This window comes from Phaenicophaeus curvirostris, chromosome 6, assembly GCF_032191515.1.
Source record: "Phaenicophaeus curvirostris isolate KB17595 chromosome 6, BPBGC_Pcur_1.0, whole genome shotgun sequence".
Lineage (NCBI taxonomy): Eukaryota > Metazoa > Chordata > Aves > Cuculiformes > Cuculidae > Phaenicophaeus > Phaenicophaeus curvirostris.
Genome location: NC_091397.1, coordinates 47,408,331 through 47,430,890, shown reverse-complemented (window position 1 = coordinate 47,430,890; position 22,560 = coordinate 47,408,331). Strand labels below are relative to the sequence as shown.

Below are 22,560 nucleotides of genomic sequence, written 5' to 3'. Positions count from 1 at the left end.
TATACTCATTGGAGGAGCAACCCCCATCTCCTGCTGCTGTTCTGCAGTTAGGATGCACATTCTGATCATACTTAGTACACAATAGCTCCTTCAGCAACTGAAATTGTCTAAGGAGAGAGGACAAGTAAGACCAGATATTTCCAACACAAATCAAAGGCTAATGTTAGAAATTCACAAGAGCAAGACACGGTTTGCAGGTGTAGGCAGTGGCCTGTAATGGACTAAGCACTACATAGTTTTTGGCTGCTACTAAGCCAGCCAGTAGTTGCAATAAAAGATATTATCTGTCCCATCAAATTTTATCTCATGTCGTTAGATATCAAAGCTACATCGCCAACCTGCACAACAGTAAAATGCTAGTGGTTAAGGAAGAGCTTTGCTTTTAGTTTTTTTTTAAAACAGCTACTTCTTTTTTTTCTTCTTCTTACAGTTCTAGTCCAGAGGCATGCACATTTATAGGTTTCTTGCAAGCCCCATGGAGGAAGGCTCTAGCATTTCTCTATTTCCTATTATGAAATTTTTCTTACCCGCTGAGTCAGCTTCTTTAATTCTTAACTTCTTTTAAAAGCGTGTATATGAGTGGGACCCTGCTAAGCTGAGGTCAGCCCATTAAATATAAATATCTTTAAATTAATACAAGTAGAACAAGTCATATTTTCAAAGCAGAAACATAGCCATCCTCTGTAAACCACTGTTGCATTTGAAGGTTTGATTACAGTTCTCATGCTACTTACTTGCATCTTGTAAAATGCATTATGTATTACGATGATAAGAGGTACTGACAACTTAATAAATGAAACTGGATGGCTATAACTTGACATCCAGTATCCATATGTATGTGGGTGACTTAGATTTTTCAGAGAGTGTTTGTCTGACAAAAGTTATTTATAATGTCAAATACCTTTATTCTGCAAGTTGATTAGCATTTTGTGTATTCTTCTAAATATCTGTATGATGAATTTCACCAATTTCATTGCATAGCAGTTGTTCTTTCAATCTTCTGAGCACTAAGCAATGCCTGCAGTCACAAATCTTGCTTTAAATCATTGAATGATAAAACACAGCTACCTTATCTTCTTTATCAACATTAGAATGTACAAAGGTGTAAGTCAGTGTTTTTAGTCTTAAGTCAGTATTTAAGACTAATGTGCTGGAAGAAACAGATAACCTTTTGGGTGCTTATGCCCTTCTTCTGGCCTGAAATAGGAGGAGCAAACTTCAGAAGTAATTCTCAGCTTGTACTGGTTCCTCTAATATTAACTAAATATTCAGACAGTCAGTACACGGGGAACAGATGAGAAATGTGACGGATAAGAGCAAGTATGGGAGGTAAGATAATTATCATTCTAAAGGGAAAGAGCAAGGCAAGCAAGTTATGGTTTGTGAAAAAAGCAAGGCCAAGCACAAAGCAAATTTCTGCACAGCACATGTTTTTTTAAATTCAGGATTAGGTATTCTACTCACAGATTGCCTCTGGACATTCCATACCTCTTCCCTTGAGGATCAGGGCTGAAAACCCAGAGAGGTTGTAGGTATTTTGCCAGAATCATGCCCTAGCTGCTAACAGGGTGGTTTTGCTAACAAGTTTTGCTAACATGTAGCAGCTATTTTGTAACACACCTTTTAACTTCCTTGATACTTTTTTTGTAAACTGGATGAAACTCCCTCTTACAACCTCTCTCCACAAAACGTTGCTAGATTATAACCTTAGACCAGACCATCGCAGTTACCTCAAAATTATGAAACATTTGTGCAAACATAGACACATTATTTTGAATTTCTACTACTAAAGCATTTTTATTTATGAGATTTTAATTCTGGCTTTATTTTTAGTCACATTCAATCAGTTGACATTTGGATCATTTTTATGCCTTTGATTATTTTTTTCCAGCAATGGAAAAGAGCACACGGGATTTTAGTGACACATTTTATCCGCGTAGATAAAATGCATAGAAGGTACCCTTCTTCCTTCTCACAACTGGATAATTTTAGCAAGCAGCAGACAGCCTGACCTTTGTTGTGCAGGCCAGATGCAACTTGCAGATAAATATAGGTTTTTAAATAATATCTTGGCTTCCCTTACACTGAAATCTTGTGACTTTGACAGATAATCAAGAACAAGACAATGTGACAGAAAACAGAATTAGCTGGCTGCTGATAAATGTTTGCTGCAGGGCATGCGCATTAGTAAGCACACACCATTTAGTTACAGGGATAAATAAGGAAGTTTTCTGAACCAGTAAGATTTCACTACTACTCCATACAATCGTCCAGCTAAGTTTTTGAAGACTAGAAGAGTCCAAATCTTCTTAATCCAGGAATAAAAGATTTGCCAGTAGTTTTAAATGAAGAAAATTTCAAATAGTATCACAAAATAATGACCTTACAGTCATCATATATTTCCTGGAAAAAACTGCATAGGTTCTGTATTTGAAAGTTATTTTCAAAGCTACCTTTTTTGAAAGTCATACTTCTGTCATAGTTCTGCTTGACTCAAAGCTATTTAAATATAATCGTCAAATTAAAACGTTCATTTGCGAAACTATCAGCTCACAGATGATGCCAGCACACAGTATAGGAGGGAGGAAATTCTTTGTTTCTATCACTGGCCTCTTGACAATTCTTGTATGGATTTAATCTTTACATAATTTAATAAGTTTTAAAAGCCCAGATTTTAATTAGGACAGATTAATGGCCTAATCTGATGGGAAAAGAGAAAAATACAGTCCCCTGAGAAACAAAATCTATTACTTTTAAGTGATATTCTGAGTGGCTTAAACACTGAGCACTAAGGGAATGCTGTCTAGACTTACACCTCAGAGCCTGCTGGATTTGAGAAACCTGTTGAGATAAAGTGTTTCAGGTACAATGTTCCTTCTGCGAGCTTCAGACCTACAGTAACATGTTCCAAAAGCAATCTCAGGATTGTGAGAAGTTGTTAGAATATGCAAACAGACAAGATCATCAGCATTCTTAGTAGTATACATTCTACTCCGCAAAACAAATTAAAAAAAGCAACCTTCTACTCCCAATTTACAAAACATGCACAGTTGGGTCATTTATATATTTATTTTTAAAGTTTGGGGTCTTTTTTTCCTTCACAAAGTCACTTTCTATACATAATAATGAGACAATATCAATCATAGTTTTGATTTGCAGCATTCACTATCAAAAGTATAGCATTGACATTTAAAAAGTTACATTTACAATATTGGCACATTGAGAAAGATTTATTAGTTTCAGTAATAATATCTATACAATGTCTAGAAAAATACCATGTTAATTCTAAAAGAAGCAGTAAGAAATTTTATTATACAGTACAAAGTCAGTGTTAGACATCTCTGAAGATGATACTGTATTATAAATAATCATTTTAATCTCAGCTTAATTTTGTGTCAATGCTAACAGAAATGCTCAAAAAGACCCCGTCCATCTTCCAAGCTTTTGTCAAAGAAATATAAACCTGAAGGTATTTTATACTACAGAATTCATTTTAACAAAATATTTACTGCAAGGTTCTTGATCGCCACGATATAAAGCTAAAATACGTATTTCCAGCATAGCAGGAGGTAACCACGAAGGCAAAGAACTGTAGAGAGAGGGAGGAAAAATACATTACAAAACAATATATATTTGAGAGCACTGTAATTTCTATCAAAAAATAGTTACAGGATTTGGAAAAATGCAAAATATCAGGCTGACTAGAACGGCACTGTTTCACCTCCTTGTATTTGTGTGACCATCACCGGCAATGCTGTTTAAGTAAGCTTATATTATGCACAGAAACAGGGGCCCAGAAGCAGACAAAATATGGCATATTTCCACTTGCATCTCCACATTATAGCGCCTCAGTACAGATTTTACAGACTGGACTCCCACCAATCCTAGTCTTGCTGGTTGTAACATCAATTGCAGGACTGAGGGGCAGGGACAGCATGAGCTCAAACCAACACTCCTGTGCTGCTGCTGTGTTCCAGGAATTGCCTACAGCCCATCTGTACCTCAGTTCGCAGGCTGTGCATCAGAATAGCTTGTTTACAGAGAAAACTTGGATTCAAATGCAGACACGTTCTCAAAGAGCAGTTATTGATTAGGTTATCGATTCCAGAAGTTCTCTACTGATGAATAAAAGCATTCCTCAGGGCAAGTAACAGTGACAGCAACCATGCTGAGATATCATTACTTTGTCAGAAAGCGATTACAGGATAAGCCTTCTGTAGCAGGCTACATTTACTTTCTGTTTAAAGATTAAAACTACAGCAGAGTTGTTTTTACAGACCTTGCAGCATATGCACACAGAAACCCAAGAACAGCTGTGAACTATTTCAGTTGTACTGGTGAAGTCCAATCCAGTGCCAGTGGCTAAGTTCCTGCTAATCACTGCTTGGCGTTCAAAATAGACAATGTTCAAAATGGTCTTATGATAAGACCAGAATGCTTTGTGTTGGTAACTGAACTAAATAAAGCTGACACTGCAAATAGGATTAACACTACTTTTCCTGGAGGTGAGCAGTGATAGGACAAGAGGGAACAATCGTAAATTACAAGAAGGGAAATTTCAATTAGATATTAGGAAAATATATCACCATAACACTACTCAAACACAGCAACAGAGGCCCAGAGGCGCTGTGGAATAGCCATCCTTGGAAATACTTAAAAATCAGGTGGATAAGGCCCTGGTAGCCTGAAACATGTTAGCCTTGCTTTACAGAGAGAGAGAGTGGGACCAGATGACCTCCTGAGGTCCCCTCCAGCTTTAAAACATGTTATGATTCTACCAATGTTTCTTGTTTATATACCTTCATCGGCCTGGGTGGGCAATGAGAGCTCTGAGAGCAGGGTTCTGCATACTGGCATTAAATCTAAGCCCTCCAACAGAGGGCTCTTGGTAAGTCAGGTCTAACAAATTTAATTTGTGGCACCAAAAGTTGTACAGGATGACATAAAATATTGTAACAATAGACAATTGTAGCATTCTCCTTTTCCAATAAATCTGTTTCTTACAAAATAAAAAGCACCAGCTAAAATCTTTCTAATAGAGAACAACCATTGGGGGGATAGATGCTTTGCTAATTTCTCACAAACATCCATCCATTAAACACTTAATAGGTTCAGAAAGCAAGAATCTACATTCAGTAGTTTGACAGTGCATTATGCAAACACTATTAAGACGTATTAGAAGAGATTCCAAACATCCCATGAGAAACTGAGCATTCATGCATTTTGCATAAAACCTGCATCAGCATGGGATCTAGCAGCAAGCAAGTTCCTCTCAACAGCAGTGGCTGAGTAACAGATCAATAGTCACAAACTGCCAAGAGGAGAAGATCCTGATCACCAGTGAAATGACAGGGACATAGTTACCCAGTTGCCCAAGATCAAAACAGAGAAGAGGGTGTTCAAATCTCTATGTTCATGACCATATACAATAAGCTTCAAACAGGATTTGTGAGCAGTCTAGAGAGTACAACTGCAGAAACACAGCCAGCAAAGCAGCTGTAATATATATTGGTATAACCCTATACATTTGAATTTGACTACTGTTGCCACATGTAAAAAGTTCTTTTAGAACTCCCTCAACTTAGCTATGAGAATGCATTCAGCTAGTCAGAAAGTGACAAGGCTCTTTAAAAAAAAAGTTGTTTTTCACCCACAATGACTGACTGCTTTTGATTTCCAAATTTAAGTAGTAAGACAGCAAGGTCAGACTAATTAATGACTTGCATCCACTTAAAAACACTAGGAAGTTATAGGATTTTTCAGGCATTGCTCCCCTACTCAGAAGAAAGATTATCAGGAGTTGAGGCTGTAACAGGAAGATCACTGTAGAGACTGCAATTCCCCTTCAGGACCTTCCCAGAGGCACTGTGTGTATGTCTCAGCCCACAAAAACGCTGAATGCACCTAATCCAGATGCGTGCAAAGTTACCCAAGGTAGTTTAAACTGCTTTTAAAGTTGTCCAAGTACACTGAGGTGATTTGGTGCTCACCCAATCTGTTTTGTCTACTCTGATGTGCAGGCTATAACCTCTGCCACAGAGCTATTAGTTAATGAGGGCAAGGTAGGGGAAAAGCAATATGATCTTAAAAACATTACAGCCTTTTCTGATGAGCCTGTCATCTGGAGAAATTTCTAGTCACCTCCAAAACCTGTGAACTGAATTACAGCTACCTATAGGTTTTTGTGCATGAGCTTCCATATTCTATATTCTACATGAGCTTTTCAGACTTCAGAACATATGTATTTCAACCCACTCTTCCAGTAAGTCTGCTTTTGATGTAACTTGATTTGACATACAACCGATTTAAACAAAAAACGAACTCACTGAAGAAGCTGCCCAGCTGTTGTAATTGTGACTGTCCAGTTCTTTGGTAACTGAAGTTGCATCTACGATGGCAGCAATGAGGTACAAAATGAAGGCACTTCCATTAAAACATAGACCCTGTTGAAAAACCAAACATAAGTCATTAATACACATGTGCATTTATTACTTCTTTTCTTTTCCAACATTATAAAGTTCTCTTCTGAAATATAACATACATATGCAATGTACACAAGAAATGTGATTCTTGACTATTTTTACCTTCTTTCAAGCTTCCATCTGTAAGTTTAAAATGTAACTGCTTATTTGATAGATCCATAAACATTAAAGCAAATTTTGGCCAAACTGTTCTCTCTATCACACTAAGTCAGAATGAGTCTTTAAGTTAGTGTGCTGTGATTTTTTTCAAAATAAGCAGATAAAACCAAGGAGGAGAACAGTCTGAATGGACTACAAGGGTCACCAAAAATCATCCATGGCAAATGTTGTGTTTTCTCTTCCAAGAAGCAGACTTAATGTCTCAGGGTGCCTACATTATTTTCATTACTAAGTAAAAAGCAAAGCAGATAACATTGATCTCACACAGCACTACAGGGAAACAAGAACAGTTTGGGTTTTTCATGTGAGAGAGAAAAGGAACAGAAGCGAGAATGGAAGTCTGAGAAGATGAAAGATAAAAAGGTATGGGTTTTTTTTCAGAAGCACTTATAATACCTTGTCCTTTACTTACTCACCACTTGGTCATGGCTATAGGAAGTTCACTCTTATTTTTTTTAAAATCCCCCAGAACTCCATCCTGCTACTTGTTTAAAGCATTTGAATTTGGCTGTAAAATATACTTTTAGTTCATTAGTGCCCGTGATATGCTTTGCGCCTAATTACAACTGCAGGAATTAGTAAAACAATTTAGAACAGGTCCTGATGTTGTACACGCCCTTCAGCTTCTGGACTCATGTTTGCACTCTGGTGTGTGTTACAAATATCATAATCTTTATCTCTGTTGCCCCAGTTGTCTCTAAATGTTGCTATACTGATGCAGCTCCAACTTATTAATCTTCATGGTGTGACCCAGTGGATGCTAGTGAATACACGCCAATTATTCACTACTGAATTCACTAGTCACTGACTCTAGCAGAATTGAAAAGGAGAGCTAGCTGCAGCCCAGGAAGAGAAGTTTAGAAGGCAGCGACAACAGCTGTATCCACATCAGCAATTCCCTAGTGCACCAAAGCACGGATCCACAGCTTGAAGTGGTTGGTATGGAAGCTCCTCGCATCCCTCTCCAGGACATTTGGTTCTGGCAGAGTTTACTTCAGACTCAGCATAGTTTGGTCCACTGCTGCACATTCCCATGACACACAGGGTTCAAAACTTCCTCAATACCCCAAACACAAGCTTTCTTAACTTTCTTAAGCTTTCTTAACTGCAAGCCCCTCCAGAGAGCAGCATGTTGTGCTGTCATCTGCCAGTCTTCAGGTCACCACTGCCTATATGCTACTTCCCAGGAAAAAGTTTTCTTACAGTATCAGAGCAGGCTGAAGGACACACACATCCTCCTTGCAGCTTCAGGACATTTGGAAAAGAGCCACTTACCCACCTTTTCATGTCCAATCATGGGCAGTGTCTCAGCACTCAGATAGTTCAAGGCCTGGCACTTCAGGATTGATTCATACACTTATAAGTGACTGGAGTTTATCTCACCTCTATCAGCTGATCTAATAAAAGGTATTATCTCCACTCATCTCCCTTGTTTTGTCTGGTCATTACAGTAATAAAACATCAAACAGTCAATTTTGAGATAAAATGCTAACAATTGGCAGGTTCAGGTGAACTTCTGTAAAGCACCCATTTGCAAACTCCAAATTTGATTGCCTAGAGTACTTGTTATTTTTAGATTTCCTATTCCAAAAAGACTCAATTACCCTGGAAAGCTACAAATCCCTGCAATATCTTGTCATGTAGAAAAGAAAAAAAGCACATAATTTTTGAGAAGTGCTGCTCTGGGAAATAACACTGTTGGGGAAGATGGAATGCAATGCAAGCTGATTGGGCCTTTACTGCCAATATATTACTCAAGCCAAATGGTTCATGCTAAATTACCATCTGCTTCTTAAATCCAGATTTACCAGATTTTAAATGCTTCCATTGATTGTTTTAGCAAAGAACTTTCACTATTAAGAAGAGTCAGTCTTGAAGCTTGTCCTTTGGGTTAATTTGCAGTAAAAGCAACTGCATCTTAAGCAATTTGGTAATACGCTTAACCTGCAAAAAGTGAATTTATGACAGAGAAGTCCAGATGTAATTTTGCATACTGCATACAATAGGCACAGTCTGAGCTGTTGCCTAAGGAGGCAGAGTAATAACCAGCAGAGTCTGAAATTCAGGATACTTCAGAGAATGGGGGGAAGGTGGGTGTAACCTCCCTCATTGAAAAGGTGTGCGTCATGCATTTTTGAATGAATACATTAACAACATCTCTCTGAAAAGAGACCCAATGTTGGCCAGCCAGGAGTGGCAGGTCTAATTCACAGGCCGTTCCCAACAGCTCTTTAAATACCTTAGGGCAAAACGAGCTGGAATGCCAGCACCTTTTATTTATTTTGCGTTTATTGTCTCTTCATATTATGCTTTATTATAAAAGGAGACTACCTTTGGACCTACATTTATGTGATTTTACCTACAATGTGTGGGACTCAGAGCAAGAAATGCACTCAATGTGAAGTAAAAGCGAACCAAATACCTCAGCTTGTCTACCAGACAGACAGGGGCAACTAATTTCTGTGTAGCTGTTGCCTAATAACAGTGTTCAACCAATGGAATAAGGATAAAGGCTAAAGCTGTGTCCAAATGGATACAAAGATGTTTTCCCTTTGAATGTACTGTACTTACATCTAATGCAGCAGAGAGAAAAAAAAAACCAACCCACACCTTTAAATGTACCCAGACACATTACTGCTGTAATTGAAATAATCCAACATTTCTACAGCAGTGTTATAGCCTTAATGGTAATTGCCGGTCATGAAATTTGAAAACAGAGAAGCTATCTGAACATAATCCTGGTTGTTCTTATTAGTAATTGCTGTACCTGGCTATTTATTACAGCAGCAAATGGGAAGACTAGAAGAAAAGAATATTCAATTTTAGTCATGTACACAGCATAGCTGATAACAAGCTGTTTGCAACAAAGAAGTCAAGTATATTAGATCATAAAACCAACAGAATTCTAGTCAATAAATCTTTAGCTAGCAAAAAGAAAACCCAAAAAAAAAACCCAAACCAAAACAGTATTTCACTGTATCAGCTGTATCAGACAAATGTAAGGCTAAAATTTACAATAATTCTTGGATGGGTCACAAATAGCCAGTTGGCTGAGAAGACAATGATTTTTATGACCTATTAATCTGAATGCCAGCTTGTTATGAAAATCATGTAAAAATATACTGTTAAGAGGTACAGCTTAGCTCAGTTTGTTCAAACCACAAAAACTGGATCTGAATTTCAAGTGCATATGATTTTTTTTCTGTAATTACATTAGCTGTTCATCTGATTTGCATTAAGTCTTAAGCTAAAAGCAAAGGACTACATGGCATGTATTTTACATATATAACACATTAATTTTCATCATCGCTTTCACAACAGTCCATATAGAGCTTGTCAGACTGTTGCTACCTCTGAGCCACTTTCACTTTAGTGGAGGAAGACTCATGTTTTACGAGCCAGGGACCCACCCCCAATTCGTGGTGTTGATTCAACTAGGGTTTTCTGCTGTTTAAGCCATATGGACAGTTCTGCTAGATCAGAGGCAGCAGCAGACTTATTTTTCATGGGATGTAATCACTACAGGGAGAAAAAGAGGCAACTGTGCATAACTATCAGTCACACGCACATTATTAAAAATCAAGTCACTATATCAACTGCTGAACAAAATGGTGAAACAACATAGGAAAAGCATTTTAACAGTGTCTGGGTAGTATGAAGGTTAAACACTGCAGGTACGCAGCCACATAGTAATCAGTGAAAAATCTGCAAAAAGCACAAGTACAGCTGGTTATTTACACCCATAGAATACATCAATATTTTATTTACCCAGCAAACCTGAAACAACAAAGCATGGGTGTATTTACCACTGTGGTCCATGGCACCTGGGGGATCCTGGTGTAGGTCATTGTCATGTAGATAATCAGAAAGAAGACGGTTAGAACCCAGTAGAACACGGCTACAAACATTACCCAGCCAAAGGCTGGATATAAGAAGTATTCTGTTCCAGCAATCAGGGTCCACACCAGCAACCCCAACACCTACAAAAGTTATGGAGAAGAAAGAGAACTGTTAAACAGTCTTCATACATTTGTTCGAGGTCAAAGAACAACACCACTGCCATTCACAAAACCATTTGAGTTGAGTTGGGGTACTACATTGAGAGAATATTCATCTAACAAAAAAAGAAGAACGTATAAAACTGGTTTTGCTGTGGCAGGATGTCACAAAGAGAAAGACAAAATGAGGTGCCTCAGCACTGATTTAGCTGGTTTTCAACTATTATGGAGCCGTACTTGCTGTGGTTTTACAACTAGCTCTCAAAAGGATTGCTTATTATAGCCTACTTGCAACATGCATGAAGGCAAATACTACTATTTTGCAGTCAGTGAAGTCACTGTAGAAACAGAAGCCTGTGAAGGACCACTGGGATCTTCGGGTCCCATCTGCCACATTTACAGGTAGACAACATTAGTAGTTGGGGTCTGGTTCAAAACGGTCCACACTTGCTCTGTAGACTGGCAGGCACCATAGACAAAACAGCTCCCAGGACCCTACTATAAAAAGTAGCAGTGAAATATCAACAGCCACCACTGCTGTAACACGTTGCCAGACCAAAGCAGGTCAGGCTGGGAATGTCATTATATTCCACAGTTCTTAAAACCTCTTCCAAGTGACCTGACCCTAAGTAGTAGACAAGAACTCACACTCAAGCAAAACTCCCATGCGAACCAGTCTGGGGAGAAACCTCCCTCCTGATCCTGAATCTAGTAATCTGTTCACATCTAAGATGAAGGAATACACGAACCAGAGATTTTAACATACTCTCTTCAGTTTTCTCTAGTGTTAGGTGATGTCCAATGCATTAAAAAGGGATGAGGAGCAAACAAAACAGAAGTCAAGTCATAGGCCATGGGATGAAAAGTTGTGTTTTTCTAAGTTGTCCAGCAATTAGAAAAATCTTAATTATAAAATGAAAAGGATATTTTATACCTTAAAAACAAACAAAGCAAGCCCCAAACCCCACCACACATATTTTACTAAGTCAGATGTGGGAACTAAGAGTCTTATATTTGAAACAAGGCTCATCTCTTTCTGCTGTCAGGACTATGGAGAAATTGCACAGCAGTGAGAAGTGGAAGTAAAACAAAATTAAAGTAAATAGCAACACACTTATTTAACAGACAACAGCCATAACTGGACAATCTGAAGAATCTTCTACTCCAATATTCTGTTTCCAGCAATGGTTAATAACGGATGTCTGAAGAAATATATTAAGAATAGACAGTGCAATAGTAATATTTCCCTGGACTACCTTCCTCGCCTCTCAAGAATGTGCAGTGGAGGGAATTCCTGAGCCTACAGTGGTATCTGTAATCAGCAGCCCCTGACAGGAGATGATGGTTTGGCTATAGTTTCATTGGCACAATAGCTAATCCTGTTCCCATGCAAGACATTGGGCATGATCCCACTTACTTTTGCACAGCACAATCAAACATTTAAACATTAATGATAAAATCTCTAAACATTACACAGAAGACAAAACCATACCGATAAACAAAACTTCATTGTAATTGGTCCCGCTAGCTTTCAGCGGCTGCCTAGTATCTGTTTATTTTGTCTTCAATTCATCCTTCAAACTGCCACCCAAACTTAATTCGTCCCTCAGCCTGTGGTCTTGAGTGTTTATGGTATATTCCTGAACATTATTTCTACATTCATCCACACCTGCACCATTAATACACAAAAATGCCACATAATTGTCTTTTCCACTTTTTATTGTCTTGTAATAGAGAAGGCACATAATGACCTTTTAAACAGCACTTTTTCGACAATTTGCAGCAATTCAGCAATTTCTCTCCAATCAGAAGAATTCCTAGAACTTCCTCAGATTTGGATAAAAACCCCTACTTTCCACAGCATACCAGGAGAGGGCAGCATTGCCTCGCAACAACAGTTCAAACTGCAGTATCTGTGTAGTTTAAAATATACACTACTCTTTAATGCAAAGTTATCGCTCCAGCAATGCTTCCCGTAGCTCATTTTAATTCTAGTTCCAACAACATTTTACTGATAGTAGCAATTCAGTTAATAATGCCTCAAATTGCACGAGCTACCCACGATTAGATTAAAACCAACTCAATTTTAGTGTAACAACTGCCTTAAGATTAAACAATCTTGATAGACTGTTTAGCTAACAAAATACTGGGGTTTTTTTTTTAGGATACAAAGTTGCTTTTAATTATGACCATCCACTTTAGTTCAAATTTTAAATTAATCATCCAAAAGTTACACCAATTAATAACTGGTCTCATGCTTGATAAATAATTACTAATGACAGATCTATCCTAGATCTGAATATCTAGTAAAGTACCATGAACAGAAACTTCGAAGATGAGACTAAGAAAACAAAGAAATTAAATATCTTTAAACACCACAACCTACAGACAATAGTGTTGGTTTTCAGAAATCTTTTAGAAGTAGAAGTAGGCTTTTTCATTAAAAGCACAGGACTACAAAAAATGCTTAATACTAAATTCAACACAAATAAGATTGATAAAGACACCTCTGCTTCTATAATGGATTATTTATGGAAACAGTAAAAACTTCGTAAGCAGCAAATTACTAACATTCAAAGGGAAAAATTTGATCTTACTTACGACCACTAATCTTACATTACCACGCAGCGAAGCTAGCAAGACATTAATAAGAGCATTGACATTCTCACTGGCCAGCTGTATCCTCGGCTGCATCAAAAGACGTGTGGCCAGCAGGTCGTGGGAAGGGATTCTCCCCCTTTACTCTGTTCTCCTGAGACCCGACCTGGAGTACTGTGTCCAGTTCTGGAATCTCCAACACAAGAAGGACACGGAACTGTTGGAATAGGTCCAGAGGAGGGCCATGAAGATGATTAGAGGCTGGAGCACCTCCCACACAAGGACAAGCTGAGAGAGTTGGGGCTGTTCAGCCAACAACTCCAAGAAGAGAAGGCTCTTGGGAGACATTGCAGCAGCTTTTCAGTACCTCAAGGGGCTGCAGGAAAGCTGGGGAGGGACTATTTACAAGGGCATGGAGTGACAGGATGAGGGGGAATGGCTTTAAATTGGAAGGGGGAAAATTAAGATTAGATATTAGGAAGAAACGCTTCGTGATGAGGGTGGTGAGGCACTGGCACAGGTTGCCCAGGGAAGTTGTGGCTGCCCCCTCCCTGAAGGTGTTCAAGGCCAGGTTGGATGGGGCTTTGAGCAGCCTGGTCTGGTCAGAGGTGTCCCTGCCCATGGCAAGGGGCTGAAACTGGATGGGCTTTAAAGGTCCCTTCCAATCCAAACCATTCTATGATTCTTTGATTGTTTTTTTTTGAGTAATATTCTAATCTGGTGTTCCTACTTCTCTTTCAAGGTCGTTTTAATATTTAGGCAGCTGCACATATCACATGCATTCTGAACAATTACTTTTAATGTATGTTTTTAGCTAGCCTGTATCAATGGCAGAACAACTTATCTAAGCAATTGAGATTCACCATCGATGTTACAGATTTATATTCTTAAGCTTGGTTCACATGCATTGTAACTTTGATGGGTTGCATATTAGAGCGCATCTGACATTTTCAGTTAGATCCAGATACTCTTCCTGCATATTACTGGAGCTGACAGGCTGAAATAATATTTCAGGTTTCTTGATTAGACCTGAAAAGGTCAGATCAGCTCATGGTCAACAATTCACTCTGTGTGTAGTTAAATGATATGGCAAATGGTTTTATTGCCTATGTAAACATATGCAATAAATTGATTTAAAGTTCACACTGGCCGTCAGCTTCTACAAAAATACTGAAGGAGTCAAAGGAACACAGACATCTAGACAAGTCTTTCATGATTAGCTTGTCTTCTCAGCATGTTAAATGCTTCTGTAGTGTTAAAAGTCTGTCTCGTAATATTCTGACTGTCCCTTACATTACATGTTTGCTGTTCAACAGATCAGTACAAACTGGATGACACTTGTGTATCTGCTGGAGCCAAGAATGATGCTTTTCCTGATGATTTGATAATAAACTTCCCCACTGGGAATAACTGGACTATATTCAAATGCCATCTCAATGAGCATCTAGTGTACAGAATCTGGCAAGTGAGTGATAGATATGTGATATCATAAAGTAAAGACTAGGAACTGCAATATCTGCCCACAGTAATTCAGCATGAACAGACAGTACACAGCTGCCTTCACTGCTTCAGTCAGCTGAAAGTCAAGGGAGAAAGCTCCACTCAGTAACTGGGAAAGGCCTGAATCTTGTTATAACCAGCTCTGTTAGTGTATTATGAATAGCCAAGCATTTGATTTTAATTTATGAGCAAGTCAGAATACGGTTAATTAGAATTACAGGAACATACCATAATCCTATCAGAAATGACTCTGACAAAGGGAGGAAAGGCATCAAGATGACTGAAGAAAATAATGCATGTGGTAGTCAATGAGAGGGGATGCCAAGACTACAAAGGCTCTACCAACTGAGTCCAGTTTTTCAGGTCAGATGGGAGAAAGGGATTTCAGGTTTTCACTCCTCAATATATGACAAAGGCAAGTAGTTTCCCTTGTTTGTTACAGTCTCCTATTTCACCTTGGACATCTATTTTGTGATCATTTGGCTGCTGCTTGATCAGGTACCTCCATTACTAGAATGCATTAATATGTCAAATGTACTAATGCATACATCAGCAGTTGGCAAATACCATAAAAAGGAAATAACTTTGTAGCAAAGTCCAATATTATTGAGTGTGCAGGTTTATAATTAGATGCTTAATTGCATATTCAAACCCTTAAATGTGTGTCATAATTTTTCTGCAGTGCCAAGAACTTCAAAAGTATTGGACTATTTAGTCACTTCAAAAAAAAAAAAAAAAAGGCTTGTTGCCTAGTGGGTGAGAGACATCTCTTCTCATGTTGCTGGTACAAATCAGCAGGTATGAAAGCAGATGTGAGCTTGAATCCATGCATCCAGTTTTGCTTTTTGAAGCAAACTGCAGAATTAAATTTGTACTTGCAAACTGTATTTTAAAAGCCTATGATATAGAGACTCCTCTCCAGCGATCCTAGCGTTACAAATTCTGCAGCATTCATCTTGACTGATTAACTGCAACACAGTTAAAAATGTTTATGCATCCCTTTCAAAGGAAAAAGAAATTTCATTGCGGCAGAACTGACAGGGAGAAAAACCTCATCTAGTTTCATGGAAAAAAAGCCAACCCAACAACCTGTTTAACATGTTTGACTGAAGCTTTTCCTATTCTTTATCCTAGAGATGCTTCCTAGGATCATTCCAGTTCTCAGATGGAAAAGGTGGGAGAAGGCGTCTAGAAGAGTTATGCATTTGTAGGAGTAGCTGTCCGCAGTATTCAAGCCACCTAAACATGGACAGAATCCAGCAAACAGAAAGCAAGAGATCTTGCTTCTCCATCCCAAGAAAGGAGATTTATGACTAGAAGAAAGAGAGACCACTCTGAATTATTGCACATCATTATTTCACTACTAAATCACAAGTTAAGAGCTACCTCATCAGCAGCACAAGCAGACAATGAATGTCTCAACCTCCATCCTTTTCTTCCCTTAGCAACTTTCTGCAGGCAAAAAAAAAAAACAAGCCAGGAGATCTCCTGCAGGCAGGGAAAGTACAAACATTTCTCATGCCTGCTCCCTCCTTTCTTGTCTCACCTTTCATGGCCCTTGGGAAGACAAGGTTGGAGATGCTTTTCATCAGGCATGAAGAGAGTAAGCAAGGATACCTAAGGGCAGCCAGACCAGCACTACTGGGGTTCTCCTCTCCTTATTTGACGTTGATCAGTCAACTGCCCCTTGGGTGTCTGTAAGCAATTTATAAGATTAACATTCTTCCAAACCTGTCACAGCATGAATCACACACCACAATGCAGGACCTTATACTGTGAATCAAAGTATCTGGAGGTGGAAGGAGGTATTTAAAGAGAAAAAAAGGGGTGAGGGGGGTGGGAAGGGCATTCCTCCTCTAATGTTCCGGTAAGGCATGCCCAGAACAGTCAGTCAGAAGAACATGCAGATTTAATTGTCTTATATTTGACAGATACTGAATGTATTTTTTTTCCTCCAGCTACGGCTAATGGGAATAAATGTTTGTGCTGCCCTTAAATAATGTCTTTAAACGGGAGTTTTTGAGCTCTCTCACACCAAGTGACACACAATTTCCTTCTGCTGCCACTGGGGGGACCACAGCCATCACTTTTGTTTAGGAAAACGCTTTGGAAGGGGCCGCTGGCGCAGGATTCAGGGGGCCCATCTGAAAACATCACAGGAACAATCTGCAAACAGCGCCAAACCCCTACAAATTGAAAGGGAACGCTCGAAATATTTTTATATATATATATATATACACATAGACGATCTTTAAGGTCCCTTCCAATCCAAACTATTCTATGATTTGAATACAAATATATATATTTGTGTTTGTGTGTATATATATCTCTCTACAGAAATCTTTCACAAGGGTCATGCTGAGTTAGAATATCTGCACAAAGCAACTTTGCTATGTTTGCTTCCATACTGGGTACAACAGCAACATCATAGAATGGTTTGGGTTGGAAGTGACCTTAAAGATCATTTAGCTAGATCATCAAACAAAGGTTCATCCACAAACTGCTCAAAATAAGGATCACTTATTTGTTTTACTTCAAAAACAAATCCCACCAAAACCAAAAAAGCATAATATAAAATAAAAAACAACCAAACCCACAAACCCCTTTCCTATTGTTTAGAAAACTGTATTTTAATGTCCATGGAGGAAAACCAAGTACCAGATAAATAAATCAAATATCAATTCAGACTAAAATAGAAAACCAGAAAAATCTTATTTGCGGTGCAGTCAGGGAAAAGGTGATAAACATGTTTTAAAACTTAGCTTTTAAGACAGGAAGGAATCAAACTTAAATAAGATTTCTAATAACACTTAGTAAAGATACAAAGACGAAGAAATCCAAAATCACCTTTCAGCTACCTCTTTTTTTTAACAGATACAAAGATCCTTACTTAAGTGCCTCTGAAATTTCGAGGACCACATTAATGTACTCTGCAGTAATCAATACATTGCCTTAGCCGACTGCGTCTCTTTTCCAGTTTCAAACACTTTTTCAAACCAAAATATTATGAGTTGACATCAGCCAACTACTACCATCTTCCTCCTCATCACCAACAATACTGTATACCACTTCCCCCCCTCAAGCATTTGGTGCCATTAGCAGTTGGAAGCATTTATTTTGCTAAGAGCTCCTTGGCGGAGGAAAGCTCTGTGACTCTCCCACACTGTCTTCTGGTAAGACAGTCCAATGGAAGAGAACTCAGGCTCTACAGGAACACGGGAAAAAATTCCTTTGAATTCTGCATAGTTTTCCAGGTGGTATATCAGAAAAAAGAAAAGGCTACCGTTTTTGCTGATACTTTCCAGGGCTTTGCATCTCTAGCAAACATGCCAGTGGTCATAATGGCCACATCAATGGTGTATTTCATCATTTACACAGTACAACTCTTAGTATCAACCTGAATGGCAGCTACAGAATCACCCCTCCTACCTTTGAAAACATTTCTATTTGTAATAAAACTGCCAAATTCAGTCTCTTCTACTTTCACAGAATTTCTAAAAATTGTATGAATACCTTTTAAATTATTTTCAAGCAACCAGTTTCAGCACTGAATCCTCCCACCAGTCTTCAAACTTTCTGTCATGCTCTTGGCTCCATGGCAGCATCAGCAAGCACCCCTCATCCCTCAGATCAAACTCAAGGGCTCGAATTACTGGCAATACTATCACTTCAGAGAACTACCCCACAGAGTTGTTTTTCATGATCAATTTGCTAAGAAAGAAAACTACTAGAAGTAGCATGTGCTGCTTGCTCCAGAAACACTCCTTCACCGAAGGCTGAACTCTTGCTCAAGAGTTTAGCCTAAATCCTATTACAAGCCACACAGAAAAACTTCCTGACCCAGGCTTGAAATGGGTCAACTTCATTCAACAGAGAATACACCTGTTCTGGAGTGAGAATTCAGACCAAGTCCTTCAACAGCTGACAGACCTCCAGTGCCTTTCCCACAGCTCCGTGGAGCAGGGAGGTCTTCCTAACACCTGCTTCAGTACCCCAGGAAAGAGTACAAGAGCACCTTTGCCTTAAAAATGGGAACCAGATCTACCCATGCCTGAGCCAGTACAGAAGGGCTAGTCCTGATGTTCCGACCATAACACTCATTATCCAGATCATCCATACAGCGAGGATGTACTGAACTGGCCACGGCATGTGTAAATAAAGGTATTGCTTGCACTTACAAATGGATGCACGCCAAGAGGCAGAGACAACTTGCCGGAGTGCCCAAGAAGGTATGAAGTCTCATTAGGAAGAGCAGAGGTAGTTAATGTCTGGCACGCAAGCAGGAAATACATTTTTTTTTTTTATCAGAATGGATATTGCAATACTGCTGCCTAGGCATGAAGACAATAGTACCTGAGCAAAACACAGTAGCAACTCCTAGCTTTATGCTACCTTAACGAGTCTACTGCCTACTAAGAAGAATAAATCACAAAGGTCCTTCTCTAGCCTCCACTATTGATTCCTCTGACCACACTGCAGTTCATCCATGAGGAGTCTCCTACGATATGGTGCTCTGGCTCACTGCAACTGACAGCTGAGAAAAACAACTTGGAGGGTGGGAGAGAGCGAGGAAGCTGTGCTGTCCATCCCAACCATGTATTACAATGCTCAAATGTTGCTTCACCTGAGAAATATGCGTGGAATGTGTGAGACCAGAGCTAACACCAGTAACATAGACTGAAAGGAGGTAGCTTTAATTAAAAGATCAAGAGATATTTTCTGGAACACACAGATATCCCATCTCCATCAAAATTGTGAAATCACTATAGAAGAGTTTATTTCTTACAGTTTCTCAGGAAGTTTTCACAGAAAAAAAAAGCCCTAGAGGTAGGGCAGTTGATATTCAGATGGTAAACAAGAAATAAGACTCTGCTTGAGTGATAAATATTGTTCCACGTGATCAAAAACATCACAATGGAAGACTAGAAACTGTTAGGAAAAGAATAAAATAATAAACAACTCCACCAAACAGACGATATCACAATGCTTTGTAAATCAATGGTGTACCCACACACCGAGTGTCTTAATTTCATTCCTTTCTCCCATTTCTGAAATTATTCAGTTGGATTATGCAGAGAGTAGCTCCTGAGAGAAAATAACATAAAGGTTGGAAAAAAACATGAGTCAAATTTTCTATTGACGAACGAAGGAGAATATAACAATAGTCTGCAGAATGGCAAGTGGCATAAAGAAGGGAACAAGGACTGGGTTAGGACTTGCAACACAAGAAGCATCCAGCTAAATTATCAGGCATAAAGTTGAAAAACAAAAGAAAGCAGTAGTAAAAGAAATCAAGAAGAAGAAAAAAAACAATGCATAACCAAATTACAGAATTCATTGCCACAGGAAACATCATGCACACTACTAGAAAACAGGTCAGCCCTGTCTCTATACGATACCTACATATAAGACAGTCAAGATGCAACCTACAACAGAGAAAGATCTTGACATATGTGTTCCTTCTTATGCTCCTCCCTAAGTTTTCAATATCAGTCATTACCAGAGACTGAATACCAGATTAAACAGACCACTGACCAGATCCATTACAACCACTGTTACTAGCTTCTGGTTTCAATTTGCCTTACTTTCTTGCAGGAGACCCTGGCAACTAAGTACTGCGAGATACAAAAGCATTAATAGAACAAGATGGGATGACCATGTGCCACATCAATATACCATTTGTTTCTAAAGTAGAATTACAAGGAATAATCTCAAGCAATGGTGAAGAAACCAGCTTGAATTATATCATCATAAAATCTATCTTCTTGGCAGAGCAGTGGTTGATGATTAACAGGTCATTAAAATGTGTACAAAGCATAAAGATTGGTCCTTCTCCCAGGGCACTTTCCACATTAAATGCTTTATGTTTTTTGAGGGCTGCATTCGGGAGTGCACTACTGTTTACTGATCCCTGTGAATTCTAACTTAATGCTCATGCTTTGCCTGCAGATCTGCACACATAGAGACGTTTATACACATTACTGTGCACTACATGTATATTAACTTACATGCCTGTGGTAACACAGTGCTAGCTATCATTTTATCTACATAGTCACAGCAGAGGACACAGCCTCATCTTTGCCCATAGTGTTCTATCATCTGACAAAAGGGCAGTGCCATGAGCCCATCCCAGGTCAGTCAGGATGCAGACCTGCAACCAGCCTCAGAGCTGCTGCAGCTGACTGGGAACGCACGGGTTATGGCTATCAGCGGCTCCATCGGGTCCATAGTTTAATGTAAAAATAAAGAAGGGTGGCGCAAAACACCACCAAAGTCAAACAGCCTGCCCTAAAAAGCACTTGCCTCCAAAGGGCACTTGGTGAAACAGTTGGAAGGCAAAGACATCCACAGCATGTAGTCTCAAAATGTGACCTCAATGCAAGGAGACTGCCTGGCCTCTTATCTGGCAACCATAAGGGATGCAAATAAAAGGAATGCTGCTGCCCCCTTCTCCTTTCACCTCAGCAAGGTCTGGTTGTGGCAGGAATTACTCCCACCACTTAGGATTTCCCAAAAGGATACACCTTGCTATTGTGCAGCAATGTTGTTAATTTCAAATTTACCCCCTCTAGTTTCCTGATGGTGATGGGAGGAGTGCTACCACAAACATCACAGTATCATGGAGCTGGGAGTTACTCACTAGAATTCCTGCTACATTTTGCTCTTCAGCAGCAGAGAAAGAAAAACATAAAGTAAGAGCATGTTAGGTCCAAACACAAAATAATCTGCCTTTTCAGTTACTTTCTGAGGAAAATGTCACTTAATGCTGATTTCGAGCATGAATATTAAAGCAGACAATGACAAAGCAAAATAGTCGCACAGAGACACACAAGGCACAGAATACTTATTTGTTTCCTAGCAGTTGCTTTTGTGCAGCCTGTAGAGGTAGGGGGTTTGGGGAAAAAAAAACTTGAAGATTTGATACAAACATCTTCAGTTTTAAAAGCAGCACACAAATTCCATACCTTGATCTTTTATTCATTTTAAAACTTTGGCTATAAATCATCAAGACAAGGTTATTTTTATTTTAACATTAAAATAGTAATGCATTTTGGAGCTCTGAGTAAAAGTTGTAGCCGATTTCTTTAAGAAGTAACATTCACAAGTTAGTCCTTTATAAATAGTCCTGCCCCTGAACAGTCAGTACAGAATCACAGAATCACTAGGTTGGAAAAGACCTCCAGGATCATTAAGTCCAATCATTCCTATCAACCACTAAACCATTAAACCATGTCCCTGAGCAAAATTACATCTTATATGACCCACATGAGATGCAATGATAATTCATTGCATTGATTTCTGATATGTCCTATTATCAAATTGATGCAGTGTTGTATGATTTCATTGATTTCAATTTTAGAAGATCTTCATACTACAAAATTACGTGCATATTTGAGCGCTTATATTAGCAGGGAACATCAGCTACGTGATGAAAGGACTTTAAAGGGCTTGCAGTGCTTCTTTGCTGCAACGTAAATTAAAAAAAAAGGAAAACCATACTGGTAAGCTTTTTGAATTCTTATTTTGAGATCTGAAGCTGAGGTTTGGACAAAGGAATAAAATTCCTCTCTTTACACTTAACAAGAATTTCTACAGATTATAAATTTAGTATCTTTTCTCTAGGCAGAAAGGGTTTCAGGAGTCCGGTTGCAGTTTAACCGTGGTATAGGGTCTGTTCCCTCCCAGTTTAGGAGTTTGGGGTGAGCATTTCTTGGGTGGGGCAAATGACAAGTTTAACATACTACTTTTTGTTTGTGCAAATGTGGTGACCAGTTCACAAATATACAGGAGTTTTTCTGAGAAGGGTCACAGGCTTTCGATCA

At 38.9% G+C, this 22,560-nt stretch overlaps 1 protein-coding gene across 1 annotated transcript in view; it reads right to left on the bottom strand.

The window, feature by feature from the left end:
* Window positions 1-1,703: 1,703 nt before the first annotated feature.
* CMTM8 (CKLF like MARVEL transmembrane domain containing 8) overlaps window positions 1,704-22,560 on the bottom strand; it is a 40,780-nt gene continuing 19,923 nt past the window's right edge. Inside the window, exons 2-4 of the mRNA XM_069860157.1 lie at window positions 10,448-10,621; window positions 6,327-6,443; window positions 1,704-3,589 (exon numbers count right to left, since the gene is read on the bottom strand). Of these exons, the coding sequence (XP_069716258.1) occupies window positions 3,506-3,589; window positions 6,327-6,443; window positions 10,448-10,621 (375 nt within the window). The 3' untranslated portion in view covers window positions 1,704-3,505. The remainder of the gene's footprint in view (window positions 3,590-6,326; window positions 6,444-10,447; window positions 10,622-22,560) is intronic.